The 21227-nt window shown below is 35.0% G+C and overlaps 1 protein-coding gene across 8 annotated transcripts in view; it reads right to left on the reverse strand.

Moving 5' to 3' along the window:
- Nucleotides 1-21227, reverse strand: part of rapgef2b (Rap guanine nucleotide exchange factor 2b) — a 257833-nt gene that overhangs the window by 122613 nt on the left and 113993 nt on the right. For 6 of the 8 annotated variants that reach the window (XM_056472227.1, XM_056472226.1, XM_056472231.1 and 3 more), the window contains 2 exons: nt 16806-16973; nt 3522-3539 (listed from right to left, as the gene is read on the reverse strand). In XM_056472227.1, coding sequence (XP_056328202.1) covers nt 3522-3539; nt 16806-16973 — 186 coding nt within the window. The remainder of the gene's footprint in view (nt 1-3521; nt 3540-16805; nt 16974-21227) is intronic. The other 2 variants (XM_056472229.1, XM_056472225.1) reach the window with 1 other exon arrangement.

Below are 21227 nucleotides of genomic sequence, written 5' to 3' on the forward strand. Positions count from 1 at the left end.
AGCCACTAGAGATTACTGACAGGGTATTATAGTGTCATCGAGTGACAGAATGTTGTGGGATTACTATACAGGAGTTATTATTAGGGATTATAGATAACCAAATTTAGCGGTTTTTATTTTAGCATTTTTTTTTAACATGATGGTAAAACGCGAGCGCAGTTATGAATATATTAAAACATGTGCTTGTTTATTGTAAGAATTCGTAATAATGACAAAAAATACAAATTTGTGGATCTCCTTACTAACTATCCTTCCGTGGCTGGTGTATTCTGGGAAATTTTCTTACCCCTTGGTTTCGAGTGTGGTCCTGAACAATCTTTGTTCGAAGGGGTATTCACCTCTTCCCCTTAGCCCTATGCCTTCAAGCTAAAGAGAATTGGGACATCCCTAACCCTTCACGGGAACACGCAAAAGGGGTAAGTGGAAGGGCTAAGGGGTAGAATTGGGATTGCGCCTTGTTCATTTAGGAATTAGAGTTTGGGATGTGCAATATTGATCAACCATGATTAAACTGAGCTGACATTAGGGCTCGGCGGTGACCAACATTTTATTTTACGGTATGAGAAATTTTATTTCACGTTAACAATATATTTATGATAGTTATTCCAGAAAATGTACAAACGGGCTTTATACAATAAGCAAGCTTGAATATTTGATGTTATTTGATTATTTTGTTCTTTGTTTTTACCTCTATAAATATAGTAAACAAAATTTGACTTTAGATGAGTGGCAAATTCCACTGTACGTCACATTTCGGTGTTATGCGGACATACCTTATTATTAGAATGAACACATTTTCTCACAGATATCAAATATATCCCAAGTAAGTAAGATGAAAGGAAATAAATATGAAAATATAAATATGTAAAGCAAATCCTTTTTTCCTTTCAAAAATACAAAATATATAAACAATAACAATTCTTGCATTCTTTTTGAAATTAAGTGATCACTTCTTGTTGAAAATATCAAGCAATTAGCATCATACCAGTTTCCCATATACCGTCTTTCTTTCTCAGCCTCATATGCTGACCTTGAGTTGGCCACGCCCACTTATTTACATTTCGCAGGTACAGTTGAAGTCAGAATTATAAGCTCCCCTTTTAATTTTTTTTTCTTCTTTTTTAAATATTTCCCAAATGATGTTTAACAGAGCAAGGACATTTTCACAGTATGTCTGATAATATTTTTTCTTCTGGAGAAAGTCTTATTTGTTTTATTTCGGCAAGAATAAAAGCAGTTTTTAATTTTTTTATATCCATTTTAAGGTCAAAATTATTAGCCTGTTTAAGCTTTATATTTTTTTCGATAGTCTACAGAACAAACCATCATTATACAATAACTTGCCTAATTACCCTAACCTGCCTAGTTAACCTAATTAACCTAGTTAAGCCTTTAAATGTGACTTTAAGCTGTATAGAAGTGTCTTGAAAATATCTAGTAAAATATTATTTACTGTCATCATGGCAAAGATGAAATAAATCAGTTATTAGAAATTAATTATTAAAACCATTATGTTTAGAAATGTGTTGAGAAAATCTCCTCTCCATTAAACAGTAATTGGGGAAAAAAATAAACAGGAGGGCGAATAATTCAGGGGGGCTAATAATTTTGACTTCAACTGTATACATGGAATAAAAAATATTTTCCAGTACACATTTCATTCCACAGTAAGGACATTTATCATTATACCACCCAGCCCTAGCTGACATTGTGTAAAAATTAAATAATTCAATTTATGAAAAATGAGCCAAAAATATCCATGTGTGGGTGTGCGTTTTTTTCAAATGTTAGTGCGAGAATAAAATATAATATGAGATAAGTTCACAGTGAATGTATACTGTATGTCAACATTGTATTGAAATATCTGTTTACATTTTTAAAAGAATTTTAATATTAACCACAACGATAAGGGATCAGAAATATATCCAATTTTAAGCTTGTTTTATATTTTAAATGAGGGAAATAAACATGCGTTTATTTAATAAACACCGGAAAACCATATGTTGACACACTAACCACTACACAATTGGTGCCGACTTCATTAAGGATGTGACAGATGCAAAACTGGCCTTTGTGTGACTTACAAAACAATACAATACGATACAATACGAAAACTAATGCTGAGTTCAGACTGCATGATTTTAGCACTGATTTTGATTTGCCGACAGGTTTTGAGAAATCGCAGACAAATGCCTGAAACCACAGGCAAATCAGTGCTTGTTCAAATGAGTAACAATCACACAGTGTGAACCATCAAAGAAGCGATCTTAGAGAATCGCCGATGAGTTGCTAACACCAGTGAGATATTTGGCTTGCTAAATATTTGGACGTGTCAGCGTCATAATCATGCCGTGTGAAATGTGTTCTGATTGAAAATAACATCCGCGATTACCTACAGCCAAAGAGAGAGCAGCATCCACTAGTGTGGGTATCTGCAGGCCAGCGGGAGGTTGAGGGAGAAGTTAAAAGTGCTTCTTTTCTGTCTATCTGGACCCAAGAAATGGAGGAAAATCTAGAGTAATATTGGCAGGAGCACCCGTGTCTGTTTGACGTGTCATCTAAGCAATACCACAACAAGTCCAAAAAGAAAAAAACGTTTAAGAGAAAATGCTAATTCTCTTCAAAAGCCAGGTGAGCAAGATAAGTAGATATTCTACCCCACTAAAGGCTTCTTTCTCATTATGTAGTTATTAACAAAAGATATACTACATGACCTCGCGACGTTTTCATTTCACTTCTCTCGTGTGTTAGGTTGTGAGACGTAGTTCATGGACCAAGACAAAGTTGTCGTTGATTCTTTCAATTGTAAAGTCAAGCAGTGTGAAACCTGTAGCCGATCCATCTTGTAGTGTTAACACAGCAGTGACAGAACGCTACCCCAGATAGTCATGCAGTGTGAAAACATCTGTGATACGACTACTTTGAAAATCCTGCAATCTGAACTCGGCATTAGTGATTCATGGCTTTTTTTTTTCATAACAAGGTTGACTTTGCATGAAGCGCTCATATGTGCTATTGATTTATACAACAGTTTAACCAATATTAAGTTATATCTAAAAACAGAGCAGAACATTTGTGCATCTTAGCGCAACACTGCAGTGTTTCTACTTGAATTAATGCTTTTAAACAACAAGTCGATGATTCAATGATTCACTCAAACTCTCTAAATGAATCCACATCTTTAAATGAATCATTTAAAATCAACAAGCTAATGAATCTTCAAGTGGTGTTTTTACTGCCATTTTTAAATCCATGACAGACAAAAACCAACCAAGACCAGCACAAAAACACACTCAGTAAACAATCAATCATTATTGACAATAGAGATATCCTTTTTCCTGTCAATATCACACAATTTAAAACACTGCAGGAGCAAACGTTCATTCGCCAGCACACATCCACACAAATAAGCCACACTGCTACAATCATACGGTCACAAACTCTCATATATAACATATCCACATACTTCTATAGCATCTAAGCATAGACAGAGAAGCAGAAAGAATGAATAAATACGATACCTGGGCTTTAACACATTCCTGCGGAGGAGCCGGAGTGAGGAGAGAAGCAGAAAGAGCAGAGTTAATACAGGCTTCACAAACCCTGTTAAGCACTTTGCAAGTCATACTACGGGAAGAAGAGAGGGACAAATCCTTTATAAAAGCTCAGACAGCATAAAAAAATAAATAAATAAATAAAATTTAAAAAATAGAAGAGGATAGAGCACACACAGAGAGAGAGAAAGCTGAGAAACATGAGGCGGATGCTGAAATATAAAGCCACAAAGCTAAAATGAAAGCGAGCTGGGACTGTGAGGTGAACAGAGAGCTGCTGAATTATAGGAGGTCAGTAGCTTATTGAACGACTGAAATGCAATGATTATCAAACTCCAGAGAAGGAACGAGCTGGTGAACGAGGGTCTTGTGATCATTAAAGTACGACTCAGTCAAGGAGAGGGGAAAAAAAAGGAGGGGGACAGATTTATAGACAAAAATGGCAGCCAGTGTAAGTGAAAGACAAGGATGGCAGTGTTAGCTAGACTAAACTCACTATTGACACACAAACAAGCTTCATGTAAAGACCCACTGAAATGGCTTGAGGAGAGGAGTTTTCTTTCCTACTGAAAGAGGAAATTTGTGCTGGACACACAGAATGAGCTTATTATGAAAAATAAGAAAGACAAATAAGCTTTAGTTTATATCTTTGAGCATCTTTGTGCTATATTACTGTAGACGGAGAAAGAAAATGACAGTAAATACTAGACTGTAAATCTAAACTATAAATATACACAATCTCAAAAGCAAAAGTGTATAATAGTACTTCATGTGTCACTTAAAATAAATCTCTAGTGAATTTCTAACTAAACGAAGCTTTTGTTTACTTAATTTTACCAGGAAAAGCTCTTGAGATGTGTCATCTCTTTTTCAAAAGTGTCCTGGATGAACAAATAAAAACAAACAATACCATAGACCAGTGTTTCCCAACCCTGTTCCTGGAGGCACACCAACAGTACATATTTTGTATGTCTCCCTTATCTGACCCATTCGTGTCAGGTTTTGGGGTCTTTTCTAATGTTCTGCTAAGTTGATTCAGGTGTGTTTGATTATGGAGAGGTTGAAAATGTGTACTGTTGGTGTGCCTTTAGGAACAGGGTTGGGAAACACTGCCATAGACAACATATCACGATAAATCACAATACAATCAAATGAACACACCATACAATTGTACCAGCAATTCATAACCAGGCTCCAAATAAAATATGCAGACATAATAAATATGTATCTAAATAAATCATATGATTATTTTGTTATCAAGATAACGATCTTAATAGACCCCCATATTCATCTTTAGAACACATGATGATAAAAGATCATCTGAGAAAAGGTATGATATCAGAATTGTATGGTTTGCTGAAATAGAACTCATCTGAAAATTCATACTGTAGGTTGAGTGCATGGAAGAAAGATTTACAGTCTGAAGTTTCAGATGAGGATTGGGACTCCACTAAGGCTCATACTATATCTATAAATTCACATCTTAAACTTATACAATATAAATAAATAATGTGGACATATGTAACACCAGTAGAATTAAATAAATATAATAAAAACATACTAGATATTTGCACAAAATGTTTGGAAGCTAGTGGAACCTTGTTTCACTGTATTTGGCAGGGTACAAATATTAAAATATTTTGGGAAGAGATAAAAGTCATAAGTGAAAAACAAATCTTCCTCAACCCAAAGCTTTTTTACCGGGCTTATACCCAGAGAATTCAAACTATAGTAAAAGCGAACAAGTATTTATGGACCTCAGCTTGCTTTATGCCAAAAAATGTTTAGCTGTGCTTCGGACAAAGACCTAAAGACCAAACACTACTCAATGGATAAGACAGATGTTGTCAAGCCTAACATTAGTAAAAATAACTTGCATACTAAAAGCTAAACAGCGTGTGTTGAAAACATATGGAGTCCTTTACAGATATAGGTGTGAAATTAACAGAGGAAGAAGTTGATGAATCATTTTTATGTGGACAATGTAGTTCCAGACTTACAGTTCTGTGTTGATACACTCTTCAATCTATAGTTGTTGTACACTGTATTCAGTATGATAGTAATGATCACTTTTGAATAGATTACCATTAACTAAAAAAGGGGCATTATTAATATTTGTTGCTTGTTTGTTTCTTGTTTAGTTTATATATATATATATATATATATATATATATATATATATATATATATATATATATATATATATATATATATATATATATATATATATACATACTGTATATACACACACACTTTTATTTTGTATAATTTGTAAATGTAGCAAGGTTATTGTTGTAAAAAAATGTATGTAAAATGTTGTACTGCATTTCAATGAGTACAAACTGAAAAATTAAAATAAAAATATATTATGGCCAGAAATCATATATTTATATAATAAATATATATATAAAAATACTTGGTTGAAAGTGTTGTGAGTTTTAACATGGTATGGAATGTGTAGACTGAAAGAAAAGCTAAACTGTGTTGAGTAGTAAAAATTACCGGTGTAATTGTAGGTAAACCATAAAGACAACTAAACCAAATGTACTTAATGAGAATTAAACAGAAAGCACATGTCATTATAGAGGCTTGTTCATATCCCTTAAACATAACATTTCTGCTTTTGCTATCAGAAAGACGATTTAGGCAAGTAAAGGAAGATGTGTATCAAATGTCCTCTTTGCCGACTGCCATTAGAATTTTAAATACTGAGCTTTAAGTATAGAATAGAGTTTTTAACATGATTTATGTGAGGATATTGAATGTATTTGTGTTGCTGATGTGGTTGCGCGGTGAAGCCAAAGATAAATCTACACTTGTGGACAATAAAGTAAAGTAAAGTAAACCGTAAAGAAGTACAGTAAAGTATATAATCAAAAATCTATTAAAATATTTAGAAATAAAATAATAAAATAAACTAAAACCGAAATAAGATGAAAATGATCTGTTTATTTATTTTTTGTGTTTTTGTACAGTATTTATAAAATATGTGCAGTGAATGAACTACCTTAAGCATTTGTCTTCAAGCTGCTCTGAATAATTCTGTATCAACAAGATGCCCCCAGAGAGAGAGAGAGAGAGAGAGAGAGAGAGAGAGAGAGAGAGAGAGAGAGAGAGAGAGAGAGAGAGAGAGAGAGAGAGAGAGAGTCTGTCGAGTTCAACTGAGAGAGAACAATTATTACACTCGGATTCCAGAAACTGAATCAAATTAATGGCAGTCAGCAAGTCTCTGTGAGGTTATTGAGATACTCCAGACCGATGCATGATGTCATGTTTCTGAAGGTCTAAGATGATTCAACTAGGGATGGACAAAAATATTGATTCCTCAATGAATCATTTTTTTTAACAGTTTAATTCAGTAGATTCTTAAAAGCTGAACAACTTTGTTTACCAATGTTTTCTCTCCCTCATCAGGTTATCAGTGTGTGTGTGTGTGTGTGTGTGACATATTACCATCAGACACAGCAGAGAAATACACAACTGAATCGAGATACACAAGCGGATCTTGTGAATCAAAATCTAATCGAACCACGACATCTGGATCAATATCTAGCCGTATTTGTTGGATGAGACTCTTAACCGGTTAGCAAGAGAGCCCTGTCCTGCATCACCAAATATATTTCATCTCGTCCAGCAATTCCAAACGCTCAACAATGGCAGACGGTGGGTGGATTGCTGTTATTGATTTTCATTGTTGTTTTGTTTTGTTGCTAACCTACATTAGCATCCCAACACAGCAAATAACGTGTCTGTGAAGCTCAAGGGTATTAGGCTGATATTACTAGCAAGAATAACATGTTTAGCATCATGTTATTTCCAAAAAAACAAGTTCTACCAGACAAAGGGTCTCGTTTACTAGACATGCGCACTAACTAATATTTTTGTGGAATGTACATGTGGATATAATTCATCAAAAACTAAATTGTATGAAAAAATTTAACTTACACCACATGTACTCAATGAGTTTGTATGCCCACTTTTATGGCCGTTTCCACTGTCAAAAGGCGTACGAACCAAACCGTACCGTACCACTTTTTCGGCACGCAACAAGTCAGAATGAAAACAAAAAAACCCGCCATGTTTAAAATACACGCACAGCCGATGAGCCGAGAGATTACAGCGGATTTATATATACATATAATAACGAGCCATGGTCGACCTGGGCTCAAACAAACCTTGTCGTCATCTTGATGAACAGCCACAAAGCCAAGAAGAAGAGCAGATTTACCCTGTGCCCCGTAGTTTTTTACGAGCCAGTCTGAGACGCGAGCGGTTTTGCTTTCTTGCTTGCGCTCGTCGCACGTTTATATCTGAAATAACAAACTTCTTGAGCTGATGATAATAATGTGCGCTTGATTATTGACATACTTTTGAAACCCGATCCTGTCAGACACTGACAAACACGAGAGTGAAGCGCGGAAAAAACAAGGGAGGAGCTGGAAAAAAAGGAGCAGATTATTTTTCAGCAAACATGAACAAAATGCCATGTATAACTAACATATTATCTTCACCTTTTGGACTAATATGAACCGGAAATGATGGAATTACTCTCTAACAGAGGCTACATGTGCTGCTGAAGATTACAGACACAGATAAGAGGTTTACACTGACTGTAGGCTCTATTTTGTGTTGTTTTGAACCTAAATACGGACGAAAGGTCTGATGTGTAGTTCTTCTGTAGTTGATAACATATCGGAGACTGTAAGGGGCTGTATGTGTTCATATATGTTCATTTAATTAGTTATTTAATATAATTACAGACGTTACAGTGCTGTTTCGCACTGTCATTGATCTGCAGTTATAATCAACTCATGTTCATAGAAAAGTCAGTAATAAACATTTCTACACAAGTGTTTATGTGTGTAAAGCATCTGTGTTGTGAGAAGAGCTTCTCATATGATATGTGAGCGACCCGTACATCTTTATTGTAGACATTTCCTCAAGCGAGAATGACGTCGACTGAAACTTTCTGTCATACACCACGCCCACCAAAAGGGTACCCTTGTTAGTGGAAACGCAAGCTTGATAAAGGTGACCCGTACCAAACCGAACCGTACCATACCAGTCAGTGGAAACGAGCCATAAGATATTCTTGCTGATTTTTTTGTTGTTGTTGTTGTTGAATCAAATGAACTTTTTAGTCATTTCAACTTGTGTCAGTCCAACAGACTAAAAATATCAAACTTATAACTCAAGAATGAATTGATTTTAATAATAACTAAAAGAATTGTAACCTGATTAACTCATTAATATTAGTTTAAGTAACATAAAAACATTTGTTTTCATGACGTTTTGTCATATCTTTTTTTTTTACAGTGTAGCGTTTGGCTGTTGAAACCCAAATAAACGATGTGAAACTAAGCTCTGGCTCTGAACCAGCATGCACTCTAACTCTCAGATTAGCCAAAACACCTTCAGCTACATTAAGTTTTCTTGAAGACACGACTGTGAACTTCCTAAAGTCTGCTGCCATTAAACTCAACAACAAAACCATGGTCCAAATCTCTTCCCACGGACCGTAACAACAAAAAGGGAGCGGTTTGTGGAAAACCGTGCAGCAGAGGAGGTACAATGGTGGGAAATTATTGTTGGTGTCCCGTTGTAATGCATCTCGGGGGAAAAAACATTTAGCTCAATGATGCTTGACGTATTTTGTACCACCAAACAAAACAAGAATTTCCAAACAAGCCAACACTGGCTTCAGTCCTGAGGGAATGCGAGGAATGCTGGGAATGAGCTGCAGTAGTTTTGGGGGAGAAAAAGCAAGAATGTGTCTACGTGAGGGTCCAGCTTTGAACCTCCAAAAACATCTGTGGAAAAACACACGCCCAAAAATGTGATGAAAGCAGAGTCTAGCTGTCAAATCTGCTGGAGATTTAGTGGAGTAAAATACAACTATGTTTGTTCTTCTCTCCAGCTATCAGAGGACAAGCACATGGAGAACGCGCCTGGTTCTTCTGAAGCTGATAGTAAGCATGCAAACTATTCTTTAAAATGACCACAAAAATCCAAACTGATATGAATAACTTTTACATTCATCGTCTTGTGATGATTATTTAGGGCATGTTATTGCAAAGAAACAAACAAATAAAATATTTTTTTCCATTTCTTGCATATCAAAATAAAACAAAATACATCTTTTAAAATAGATATTTAAATACTGAATCAATAAAATATAAAATATGTATTTGTTATATTAAAATAAATATGTAAATATTAAAACATTAAATATTTGATCACTTTATCAAACAAAACCAAGTGACCTGTATAATTTTATATACTCATGTTTATTGCTCTTACTGTAAATGATTTATTCAGGCATAATATTTCCAAAAATGAATGAATGAATGAATGAATGAATGAATGAATTAAACAAAAATATGTATTTATTAAATAAAAATAAATGGGTAAAAATTAAAACATTAAATATTTGATTACAGTATTAAACAAAATAAAGTGATCTGCATAGTTTTTGATACTTATGTTTATTGCACTTACTGTAAATGATTTATTCATGCATATTATTTCCAAAAAATAAATCAATCAATGAATTAACAAATAAATGAATAAATATTAAATTAAATAAAACAAAAGTATGTATGTTTTAATAAATATGTAAATATTAAAACTTTAAATATTTAATCACATTATCAAACAAAATAAAGTGACCTGCCTAATTCTCTATTCTCATGTTTATTGCTTACTGTAAATGATTTATTTATGCATATTATTTACAAAAAATAAATACATTAATTAATTAATACTAAATTAATAAAACTAAAAATAAGTATGTATTTGATATAGAAATAAATATGTAAATATTAAAACATTAAATATTTGATCACTATGTCAAACAAAATAAAGTGACCTGTATAATTTTATGTACTCATGTTTATTGCTCTTACTGTAAATTATTTATTCATGCATATTATTTACAAAATTAATCACATCAATAAATGAATAAATAAATGAATAAATAAATAAATAAAGGAATACACGAATAAATAAGGAAATAAATAAATAAATGAATGAATAAATAAAGACAAAAAATAAATACACAAACAAGTAAGTAAATGAATGAATGAATAAATAAATAAATAAATAAATAAAATTAAATAAATAAAGGAAATAAATAAAATAAATGAATGAATAAATAAATAAATAAATAAATAAAATAAAATAAATAAATAAGGAAATAAATAAAATAAATGAATGAATAAATAAATAAATAAATAAATAAAATAAAATAAATAAATAAGGAAATAAATAAAATAAATGAATGAATAAATAAATAAATAAATTAATTAATTAATGAAAAAATTAATAAATAAATAAATAAATAAATAAATAAATAAATAAAAATTAGAAATATGATAATTAGATTGAATTAAAATGTACGAAATTCTGGAAATGCTATATCAAATAGATAAAATAAATGATACATGCAAACCCAAATAGAAAATAAATGTATGTCTTTGTAAATGTTTTTTAAAATACGTGATCACACAAAAAAACAAATGTATTAATTTTAACAACAAAAAAAAGCTACTAAATATTATTATTTAGCTTATGGCTGACAATAAATATTGTCCATCAGACTCCAGCTTCTAATGTAAACACATATGCATCACTGATTTGTGTCTATCTCTGGTTCCTCTACTCATCAGGGGTGTGATGGTGTTGTATATCACACATGCAGAGCAGTGGACTCTCACTTCAGTCTGCTCTGAGCACAGAGGAGATCCAGCTCATAAAACAGCAGCCATCCTGACAGCAGAGGCACCAGCAAATACACAACCACAAAAACAAGCACTAAACTAAAACAAATACACACACAATGAGCGTAGGCTGCTGCAGGCCAACATTTAGACATTTACAGGGAGGGGGAAGTATTGAAAAAGTACTACAGAATAAAGTTTGACTGTCCAAAATGGCACTAATGAGCTAAAGAGACGACATGCAAATTCCATTTACATTTTATAATGAGCTCCTACTCATTTTGAATTAGGACTAGGTTATCTCTTAAAGGAACAGTCCACTTTTTTCACTTTACAACTTGAATTTTACCATTTTGAATACATTCTTCAGATGTCTAGGTCTGGCGGAAGCACATTTAGCTTAGCTTAGCATAGATCATTGAATCAGATTAGACCATTAGCATCGTGCTCACAAATGACCAAAAATGAGTGTTTTGATCATGTTACTATTTAAAGCTTGACTCGTTTCATCATGGACGAAAAATAAGTTGCTATTTTCTAGGCTGATATGTCTAGGAACTAATCACAGAACTTTGCTAGTGTACCATGGCTGCAGTAGCACAATAATATCACGCAGCACCAGAAAATAGTCCCAGAATCGAAGCCTTACACTAAACCACAAGCTAGAATCTGTGCTAGCTATAGCCATGGTACGGCAGTAAAATGACTTGATCATTACGCCAAAATTAGAGTATAGTTCCTAGTTATATCGGCCTAGAAACCAGGAATTGCTATATATAGATTTTTGTTCAATTTTATAAACTGACAATGATGGTCTCAGATGTTCCAGATCTGGCAGAAGTACTTTAGCTTAGCTTAGCATAGATCATTAAATCGGATTAGACCATTAGCATCGTGCTCATAAATGAACAGAGTGTTTTGATCATGTTACTATTTAAAGCTTGACTCATTACATCATGTATTGAGGCTGACTGAGGTTGCTATTTTCTAGGCTGATATGTCTAGGAACTAATCACAGAACTTTGCTGCTGTACCGTGGCTGCAGCACGCACAATAATATTACGCAGCACCTGAAAATAGTCCCCAGCATCCACGCCCTACACTTGAACCACAAGCTAGAATCTGCATAATATCACTCCGCCTGCTGCAGCCATGGTACGGCAGCAAAGTTACTTGATTATTACGCCAGAATGAGAGTATAGTTCCTAGATATAGCCTAGAAAATAGGAACTTTTCAATTCCCTCGAGTAAGTGCATTGCTATAATTGAATAGATTATTTATATATAGACACAAATGTTGTCAAAAACTAAACAACTAAAAACAATCACTTGAGAATGAGGATGCAGTAGCTAAATGATCAGACAGTTACAGTAAGAGCAGAACAAATACAAATCTATTAGTCAAGTAAAGTTCATAGGAAGGAGAAGGAAGCCCTGTTCCTGCACACAGGTAACATGAGAAATGAGAAGTGGTTAATGTTACCAGATTTCCAGTTAAAAAACAAAAAAAAAAAACTTTTCTCTCTGCTCTCAAATAGGGTTTATGCACAGCTAGTGTTTTTCAGCCACTGATAAACTTCAGGTGAAAGGTCAGTTTTTTTATAATTATTTTTTTAGGGGTTTTCACCTTTATTTTGACAGAACAGTAGAGAGAATTGACAGGAAAGTGTGGGAAGCAGAGAGATGGGACGGATCGGCATAAGACCTCGAGGCGGGAATCAAACCCGAGTCGCCACGAACACCGGAGTGCATGTGATGGTGCACTTTCCACTATGCTATAGGCACCGTAATATAATTAAAATACAATCAGTTAAATAGACTTAAGCTTTAATTTAGTTGTTCAAGAGCAGAACGAGATAAATGATCGTTTAAATTTAAGCGCCGTCAGGATCAGCAGGCGAGAGCAAAAATGCATTGAAAATACTGGGGTAAAATAAATGTTCATACAGTTGAAGTCAGAATTATTAGCCCCCCTCTGGATTTTTATTTTTTATTTTTTATATCTCCCAAATGATGTTAAATAGAGCAAGGAAATTTTCACAGTATGTCTGATAATATTTTTTCTTCTGGAGAAAGTCTTATTTGCTTTATTTTGGCTAGAATAAAAGCAGTTTTTAATTTTTTATAAACCATTTTAAGGACAAAATTATTAGCACCTTTAAGCTATTTTTTTTCGACTGTCTACAGAACAAACCATCATTATACAATAACTTGCCTAATTACCCTAATTAACCTAGTTAATTAAATGTCACTTTAAGCTGTATAGAAGTGCTATTATTTACTGTCATCATGGCAAAGATAAAATAAATCAGTTATTAGAGATGAGTTATTAAAACTATTATGTTTAGAAGTGTGTTTAGGAATATTCTCTCTGTTAAACAGAAATTGGGGAAAAAAATAAACAGGGGCTAATAATTCTGACTTCAACTGTATATTAAACACATTGCCCGGAATATTGATATTTAATGCAGTGCTTCTGAGACCCACTTTTTAATTGTATCTCAGTCAGTCAGAAGATCCCTGATTTTTAAACAAACCAGATTTTAAACGGCATGTGTGACGACCCCAGGATTCCAGTTTGGATGTTGCAGATACAATGTATACAATCTTATATATAATAAAATATATATTTGCAAATTTATATCAAAATACCGGAAATAAGTTTAAAAATCGTATCACTGTTATTGAAAAAAAATCTATCGCGATATATATTGATATCGAATTATTGTCCAGCCCTAGATGGGGACATGCAAAATTTGAATTTTAGAAATGCTTTCTATTTCTGCTAGGTCGGCACAGAACAACAGCATAAACTACAAAGACAAAGATAACCTCAGGTACTGATTATGTGCGTTATTCAATGTTAAATGCCCCTTATGCCAGTTTAAATACAATTTTACGTGCGATATATTGTCATACCACTAAAAGCAGCAGCAGACAGGTCACCGCAGATCTCGAAAATAAAATAACTTGCAAAAAGTGTGAAAATGAAAATCAAAACTGTGTCCAACACCATAAGTCCCTCCGTAGCCTATTAATAATGTTAAGAGGTTTAATATGTAATAATTAGATTAAAAACATTACAATATTGTGTGGAGTGCAGTGGATGGCATTTAAATGTTTTCGTCGTGTCGCTTTGCATTTGATGCAGACACTAAAATTGCTTCTCGCTGCAATCTTGTCACTTCACTTGCTGTTAGGACACGGTGTCAGAATTCTCTTTCCCCAGACTTTAACAGTCTATGACTAGATGTTCATGTCTGTGATTATGTTTCTGCATGTGTTTACCAACTAGTCTTTTAACCCAACTGAAACTGTTTAATTACTTAAACAGCCATTTAAACAACCACAGTGCAACTGTTGCTGTAAATAAACTTTGTGACACTGAATACGGTTGTTGAAGCAATGCCATGACAAATCCACACCGTAATCAAAGCTGAAGATGATCGATTGATGTTCAATTCATAAGTGAAAATGAAGCCATCTTTCACAGTTTGAGCCCAATGAATGTTGGCATTGGCCTCCTGCAATATGGCTATGGGATTTATCTGCTGAAGTGGCTGTTTAAGCACAAAAACCGCCACAGTTAGGGTTAAAAGAACGATAAACAAATATATAATAAGATCCAATATTAGCTTAAATCAAAACACTGAGTCAATAATTTGGGCAGTACAAAGGCTGTTTACCTGCACTTCTGATGTACAACAGATGTATTATTCTCTTGCATTATTTACATATTACATGTGAAACATATGAGACAAGAAACATTAAGATTTAATAAAGTTATGATATTTAATGTGAAATGAGTTTATGATATATACCAATATATCTTTAAAATAGCTTTTTTGTGGAAAGAAACTGAGCCAATTCCCATTTTTGGGTGAATTATTTAATACACAAACCATTTATCACTGAAAATACACATTCATTCATTCATTCATTCATTTTCTTTTCGGCTTAGTCCCTTTATTAATCTGGGGTTGCCACAGCGGAATGAACCGCCAAATCATCCAGCATTTGTTTTACGCAGTGGATGCCCTTCCAGCCGCAACCCATCACTGGGAAACACCAATACACACATTCACAAACACATACACACCACGGACAATTTAGCCTACCCAATTCACCTGTACTGCATGTCTTTGGACTGTGGGGAAAACCGGAGCACCCGGAGGAAACCCACGCGAACACAGGGAGAACATGCAAACTCCCTATATATATATATATATATATATATATATATATATATATATATATATATATATATATATATATATATATATATATATATATATATATATATAGATATATCTAGATATATCTATATATATATATATATATATATATATATATATATATATATATATATATATATATATATATATATATATATATATATATATATATATATATAGATAGATATATCTATATATAGGGAGTTTGCATGTTCTCCCAGCGTTCGCGTGGGTTTATATATATATATATACACACACACACACACACACACACACACACACACACACACACACACACACACACTATGGAAGTCAATGGTTACCAGCATTCAAAGTATCTTATTTTGTGTTCAATAGAAAAAGAAAAGTGAAGGGTGAATACATGATTGCAGAATTTCTGAGTGATCTATCCCTTTAACTGCATTACTATTTAAAATAAACCATTCATCATTGGAAATTGACAACAAAAACAAATACTAAGGAAGTCAATGGTTACCGGCATTCTTCAAAGTATCTCTTTTGTGTTCAACAGCAAAAAAATAGCTAAGGGTGAATAAATGATTGCTGAATTTTTTTGTGAACTATCCCTTTAACAGAATAACTATTTAATCCACAAACCATTAACCATTGGAAATTAAAAATACTATAGAACTAATATTAACTATTATAAACAAATATTTTCTGGTGCTGCGTAATATTAATATTAAAACAAATACTATAGAAGTCAATGTTAACTAGCATTCTTCAAAATATCTTCTATTGTGTTTAACAGAAAACAAACTAGTTAAGGGTGAATAACTGATTACAGAGTTGTAATTTTTGCGTGAACTACCCCTTTAACAGCATGATTATTTAACACACAATCCATTTATCACTGGACACAGTACATACACTAATACCTATGATATGAAATATATCAATACAATAAATTCATTGGATTTACTATATTTTTTTTAAGGTAAGTGGTTGCAAACAATGTATTTGGGCTGAAATTAAACAAACAAATAAAGTTGAACATTACTTAATTTAATTTGCTCGTTTAAATTCAGCCCAAATAACCTGTTTGCGACCCCTTACCTTAAAATGAATGAGTAAATCCAATGAATCATTTTGTTCAGTGAACACTGCAGTATCAGATTATGACCACCCTTTATCTCTACGCACATATAATGAGCAAAATAAAAACAAGCACTCAACGAAACATCCAGCAGCACGTCAACAAACAGGAAAGCAGATCGGGACAGTAAGTCAGTCATAACAGACAAGCAGCACAGGTATAGTGTTAAAATACCACTGACCGTATGGTATCCCCGCGCCACGGGGGGCTTGCCGGCAGGATAGGGTTCTACGGTGTCGATGATGGTCTGGCGCTCGCCCTTCTGGTTGATCTTGCGAAAGCGTCGGCGTGACTGTCGGTGCGATGCCTGCCGCTGGAAATACTCCTCATTCTCATCCATATAGTCCACCTGCAAACGGAGGAGAGATTGGAGTCAGACTCTCTCTCTATTTCTCCTCACCCCCCCCACCCGCCTCTCTCACTGGCGCTGTGTAAAAATAGCAGTGGGTGTGTGTGTGTGTGTATGTGTGTGTGGGCTGAGCCTCAATCGCCTACGTCAAAGAGAGGTGCAGAAGGAGACTGAAAAGAAATGTAGTGCAGGTGAATCCTGCATGTTACGTGCATTAATCTAGAGATTTGCAGGAATGCTTTTTCCATTCATTTCCCAGATCAGTCATCGAGTGCAAATATAGACAGGAAGTGGTTTTCTGTACTCGTGAACATGCATATTTTATGATGCATTGAAGCATTGTTTTATTCAAATTATTTGAGCTTTTTAGCGGGGGCCGGGGGGCATTAAAGGGGATAGTTGATGATATTTTCCTGTTAATTTACTCACCCACAAATCATCTTAGATATAGGTAGGCCTGTCTCAATAATCAATATATGGACTTATTACACAACACGTGGACATGTGCTTAATAATATTTAGCGATGCAATATACACTCACCGGCCACTTTATTAGGTACACCTTACTAGTACCAGGTTGGACCCCGTTTTGACTCAAAACTGCCTTAATCCTTTGTGGCATAGATTCAACAGGGTACTGGAAATATTCCTCAGCGATTTTAATCCATATTGACATGATAGCATCACGCAGTTGCTGCAGATCCATGATGTGAATCTCCCGTTCCACCACATCCCAAATGTGCTCTATTGGATTGAGCTCTGGTGACTGTGGAGGCCATTTGAGTACAGTGAACTCATTGTCATGTTTAAGAAACCAGTCTGAAATGATTCATGCTTTATGACATGCCGCTTTATCCTGCTGGAAGTAGCCATCAGAAGATGGGTACACTGTGGTCATAAAGGGATGGTCAGCAACAATCCTCAGGTAGGCTGTGGCGTTGACACGATGCTCAATTGGTACTAATGGGCCCAAAGCGTGCCAAGAAAATATCCCCCACACCATTACACCACCCCCACCAGCTTGAACTGTTGATACAAGGCAGGATGGATCCATGCTTTCATGTTGTTGATGCCAAATTCTGACCCTGCCATCCGAATGTTGCAGCAGAAATGGAGACTCATCAGACCAGGCAACGTTTCTCCAATCTTCTATTGTCCAATTTTAGTGAGCCTGTGTGAATTGTAGCCTCAGTTTCCTCTTCTTAGCTGACAGAAGTGGCACCCGGTGTGGTCTTCTGCTGCTGTAGCCCATCCGCCTCAAGGTTGGACGTGTTGTGTGTTCAGAGATGCTCTTCTGCAGACCTCGGTTGTAACCAGTGGTTATTTGAGTTACTGTTGCCTTTCTATCAGCTGAAACCAGTTTGGCCATTCTCCTCTGACTTCTGGCATCAATAAGACATTTACGCCCACAGAACTGCCGCTCATTGGATATTTTCATATTTTCAGATCATTCTCTGTAAACCCTAGAGATGGTTATACGTGAAAATCCCAGTAGATCAACAGTTTCTGAAATACTCAGACCAGCCCGTCTGGTACCATGCTACAATCAAAGTCACTGAAATCACCTTTCTTCCCCATTCTGATGCTCGGTTTGAACTGCAGCAGATCGTCTTGATCAAGTCTACATGTCTAAGTGCATTGAGTTGCTGCCATGTGATTGGCTGATTAGAAAAATGCATTAAAGAGCAGTTGAACAGGTGTACCTAATAAAGTGGCCAGTGAGTGTATATCGCCCATACAACTCTTGCAACATTTCAGCTGATTGAGCATCATCTCTAATGGAGGTGTCAGTATCAGTTTGGTTAAAAATCACTCTAGTATTTACTATAGTATATCTTCATGTGGGTGCCTGATGACTGAAAATAGATCTGGTGCTTGTTTCTAGTTCTTTTTACCTTGGACATTTTTGTTAACATTTATAATTATTATTATTTATTTCTTTGTTTAGGATATGCGTTTTCACAATCTGAAACCAATGCCTCATTATTAAAATGACTATAATTAAATGAAATATTCTTAAGAATAAAACATTATGGCCCAGTTTCACAAACGGGGCTTAGATTACGCCAGGACTAGGCCTTAGCTAAATTAGGCTTTTAAGCCAAATTGAAATAAAAATGGTCTTAGAAAAATATATTACTGGTGTGCACCTGGAGAAAAAAAATGACACTGATGTATTTTAAGACATCTCACTGCAAGTTATTTTGATTTGAGACAGCTCAAACATGCAATTTAATCTTGACTAGCCTTAAACCTTGTTTGTGAAATCGGGGGTATGTGTTTTTGGAAGAGTGTACTTGCATTATGATGCTATTATGTCAAAATGCTCCTAAAATGACAAGTATATTATTTATGGCAATAAATAAAGTTGCTATATGTCATAACACAAAAGATAGATATCGTGACATGCCCAGATATTGGTAAGATATTTCTTCAGTCAAAATTTAAAGAAGATTTTAAAGTACCACCAACACCTCCAGCTTGGTCAAGAAGGCTCACCAGCGCCTATTCTTCTTGAGGCAACTTAAGAAGAACCAGCTTTCATCAGCTGTCTTGGTGAACTTCTACCGCTGCACAATAGAAAGCATCCTGACCAACTGCGTCACAGTCTGGTATGGAAGCTGCTCTGTTGCTGAGCGTAAGGCACTGCAGCGGGTGGTGAAAACTGCCCAACGCATCACAGGGACTACACTGCCAGCCATAGAGGATATCCAAAAGAAACACTGTCTGCGCCGAGCACGCAGTATTCTTAAGGACACCTCTCACCCTGCTCACAGACTGTTTTCTCCAGCAGACTGAGGAACAGCTTTTTCCCCAGAGCTGTCTTCCTTTTGAACTCTGCCCCTCACTGACTCACTGAGACCTCACTGAGGTCTGAGGTCTTGTGAAGCGAAACGATCAATCTGTGTAAGCAATTGATCGGTATTTACAATATTATAAGCTTTATTTCACAGCCTGGTTAAACAGTTCTTTGTGTATGTGCGAATGTATCCTTGTTACTTCTGAGGACAAAAATGCAAGAGTGGAGTGGATATTTAATCACTATTTATTATCACTATATTTATAACTCCTATTTTTGTTCATTTTAGGGTTGGCCCGATAGACGATGCCATTGTCCATCACCGATGGCCGATAGACAACACAATGCTGAGCCGGCATCGCCGATCCTCCGCCCTGCCCCCGTCGCAAACCCGCTTGCAAAAAATAAACACTCAGGCCCGTTTACACTAATGCGTCCTAGTTTTAAAATGCCATTTTAGAACGAAAACGAACCACATCCACACGGAGTTATACCTAGCATTTCTGAACAGCCCTCCGTCAGCTGAAAACGCACATCGTCTGAGCTCCAGAGAGCAGTGCACATCAGACAGTTTATCAAGGATGTACCACTGGATGGCGTCTCACTATAGTTGTTAAACGTGAAATTTAATTAATCTTGTCTCTATGTAACGACTCTTCTGTCTTTTGAAACTATCAGGTAACATGTCACAGCGTCAGTACACTGCTTTAATCTTTCGCTTTCACGCTTGTACATAGTAATTTTAGTGAAAACCTCAGACACTGTTGGTTGTGGACCTTTTTTACCGACCAAGTTTGTCGACGCCATTATAACGACACAGATCACAAAGTCCCGCGGAAAAAAAGTGATTGACAGGTGGTAATATGTGTGTAACTTATCTATTTATTTATGATTAGGTTATGGGTAAAACAAAGGCTATGCGGGTCAGGTAGTTGAAACGGTAGGCTATTAATAATTAATTAGTTATGAATAAATTTAAATTAATTTACCTCCGCCTATGACGACGATGCCATCGTCCATCGCGATGTTTCACATTAGACATCGTACGATGCCAAATTGGTCGACATCGCCCAACCCTAGTTCATTTGTTCATTTTTATGATTATTATTTTTTCATTTTGCGTTTCCCCTCTATCCTGTTGCTCATTGATAATATCAATCTTGTGTATATATGTGAATATATATACTACTTTTCACTAATTAAAAAAAAGCAGGTCAGGTGATGCAGTTTGTTGATAAATATTGATGATTGCATCACCAGCAGTCATGCTTTCATCATCAAAAGTGTCCATGAACCAAAAATTTTTATTCTGTCACCATTGATTCATCCTTCACTGAGTTTCTTGATTCTGCTGAACGCAAAAGAAGATATTTTAAAGAATGTTATAAAACAATACCCATTTCATAGTGTATTTCCCTCCTAGTATGTCCCTGCTATGAATGTCAATTCATTCT

The sequence above is a fragment of the Danio aesculapii genome, chromosome 14 (assembly GCF_903798145.1).
Source record: "Danio aesculapii chromosome 14, fDanAes4.1, whole genome shotgun sequence".
NCBI classification, from domain to species: domain Eukaryota; kingdom Metazoa; phylum Chordata; class Actinopteri; order Cypriniformes; family Danionidae; genus Danio; species Danio aesculapii.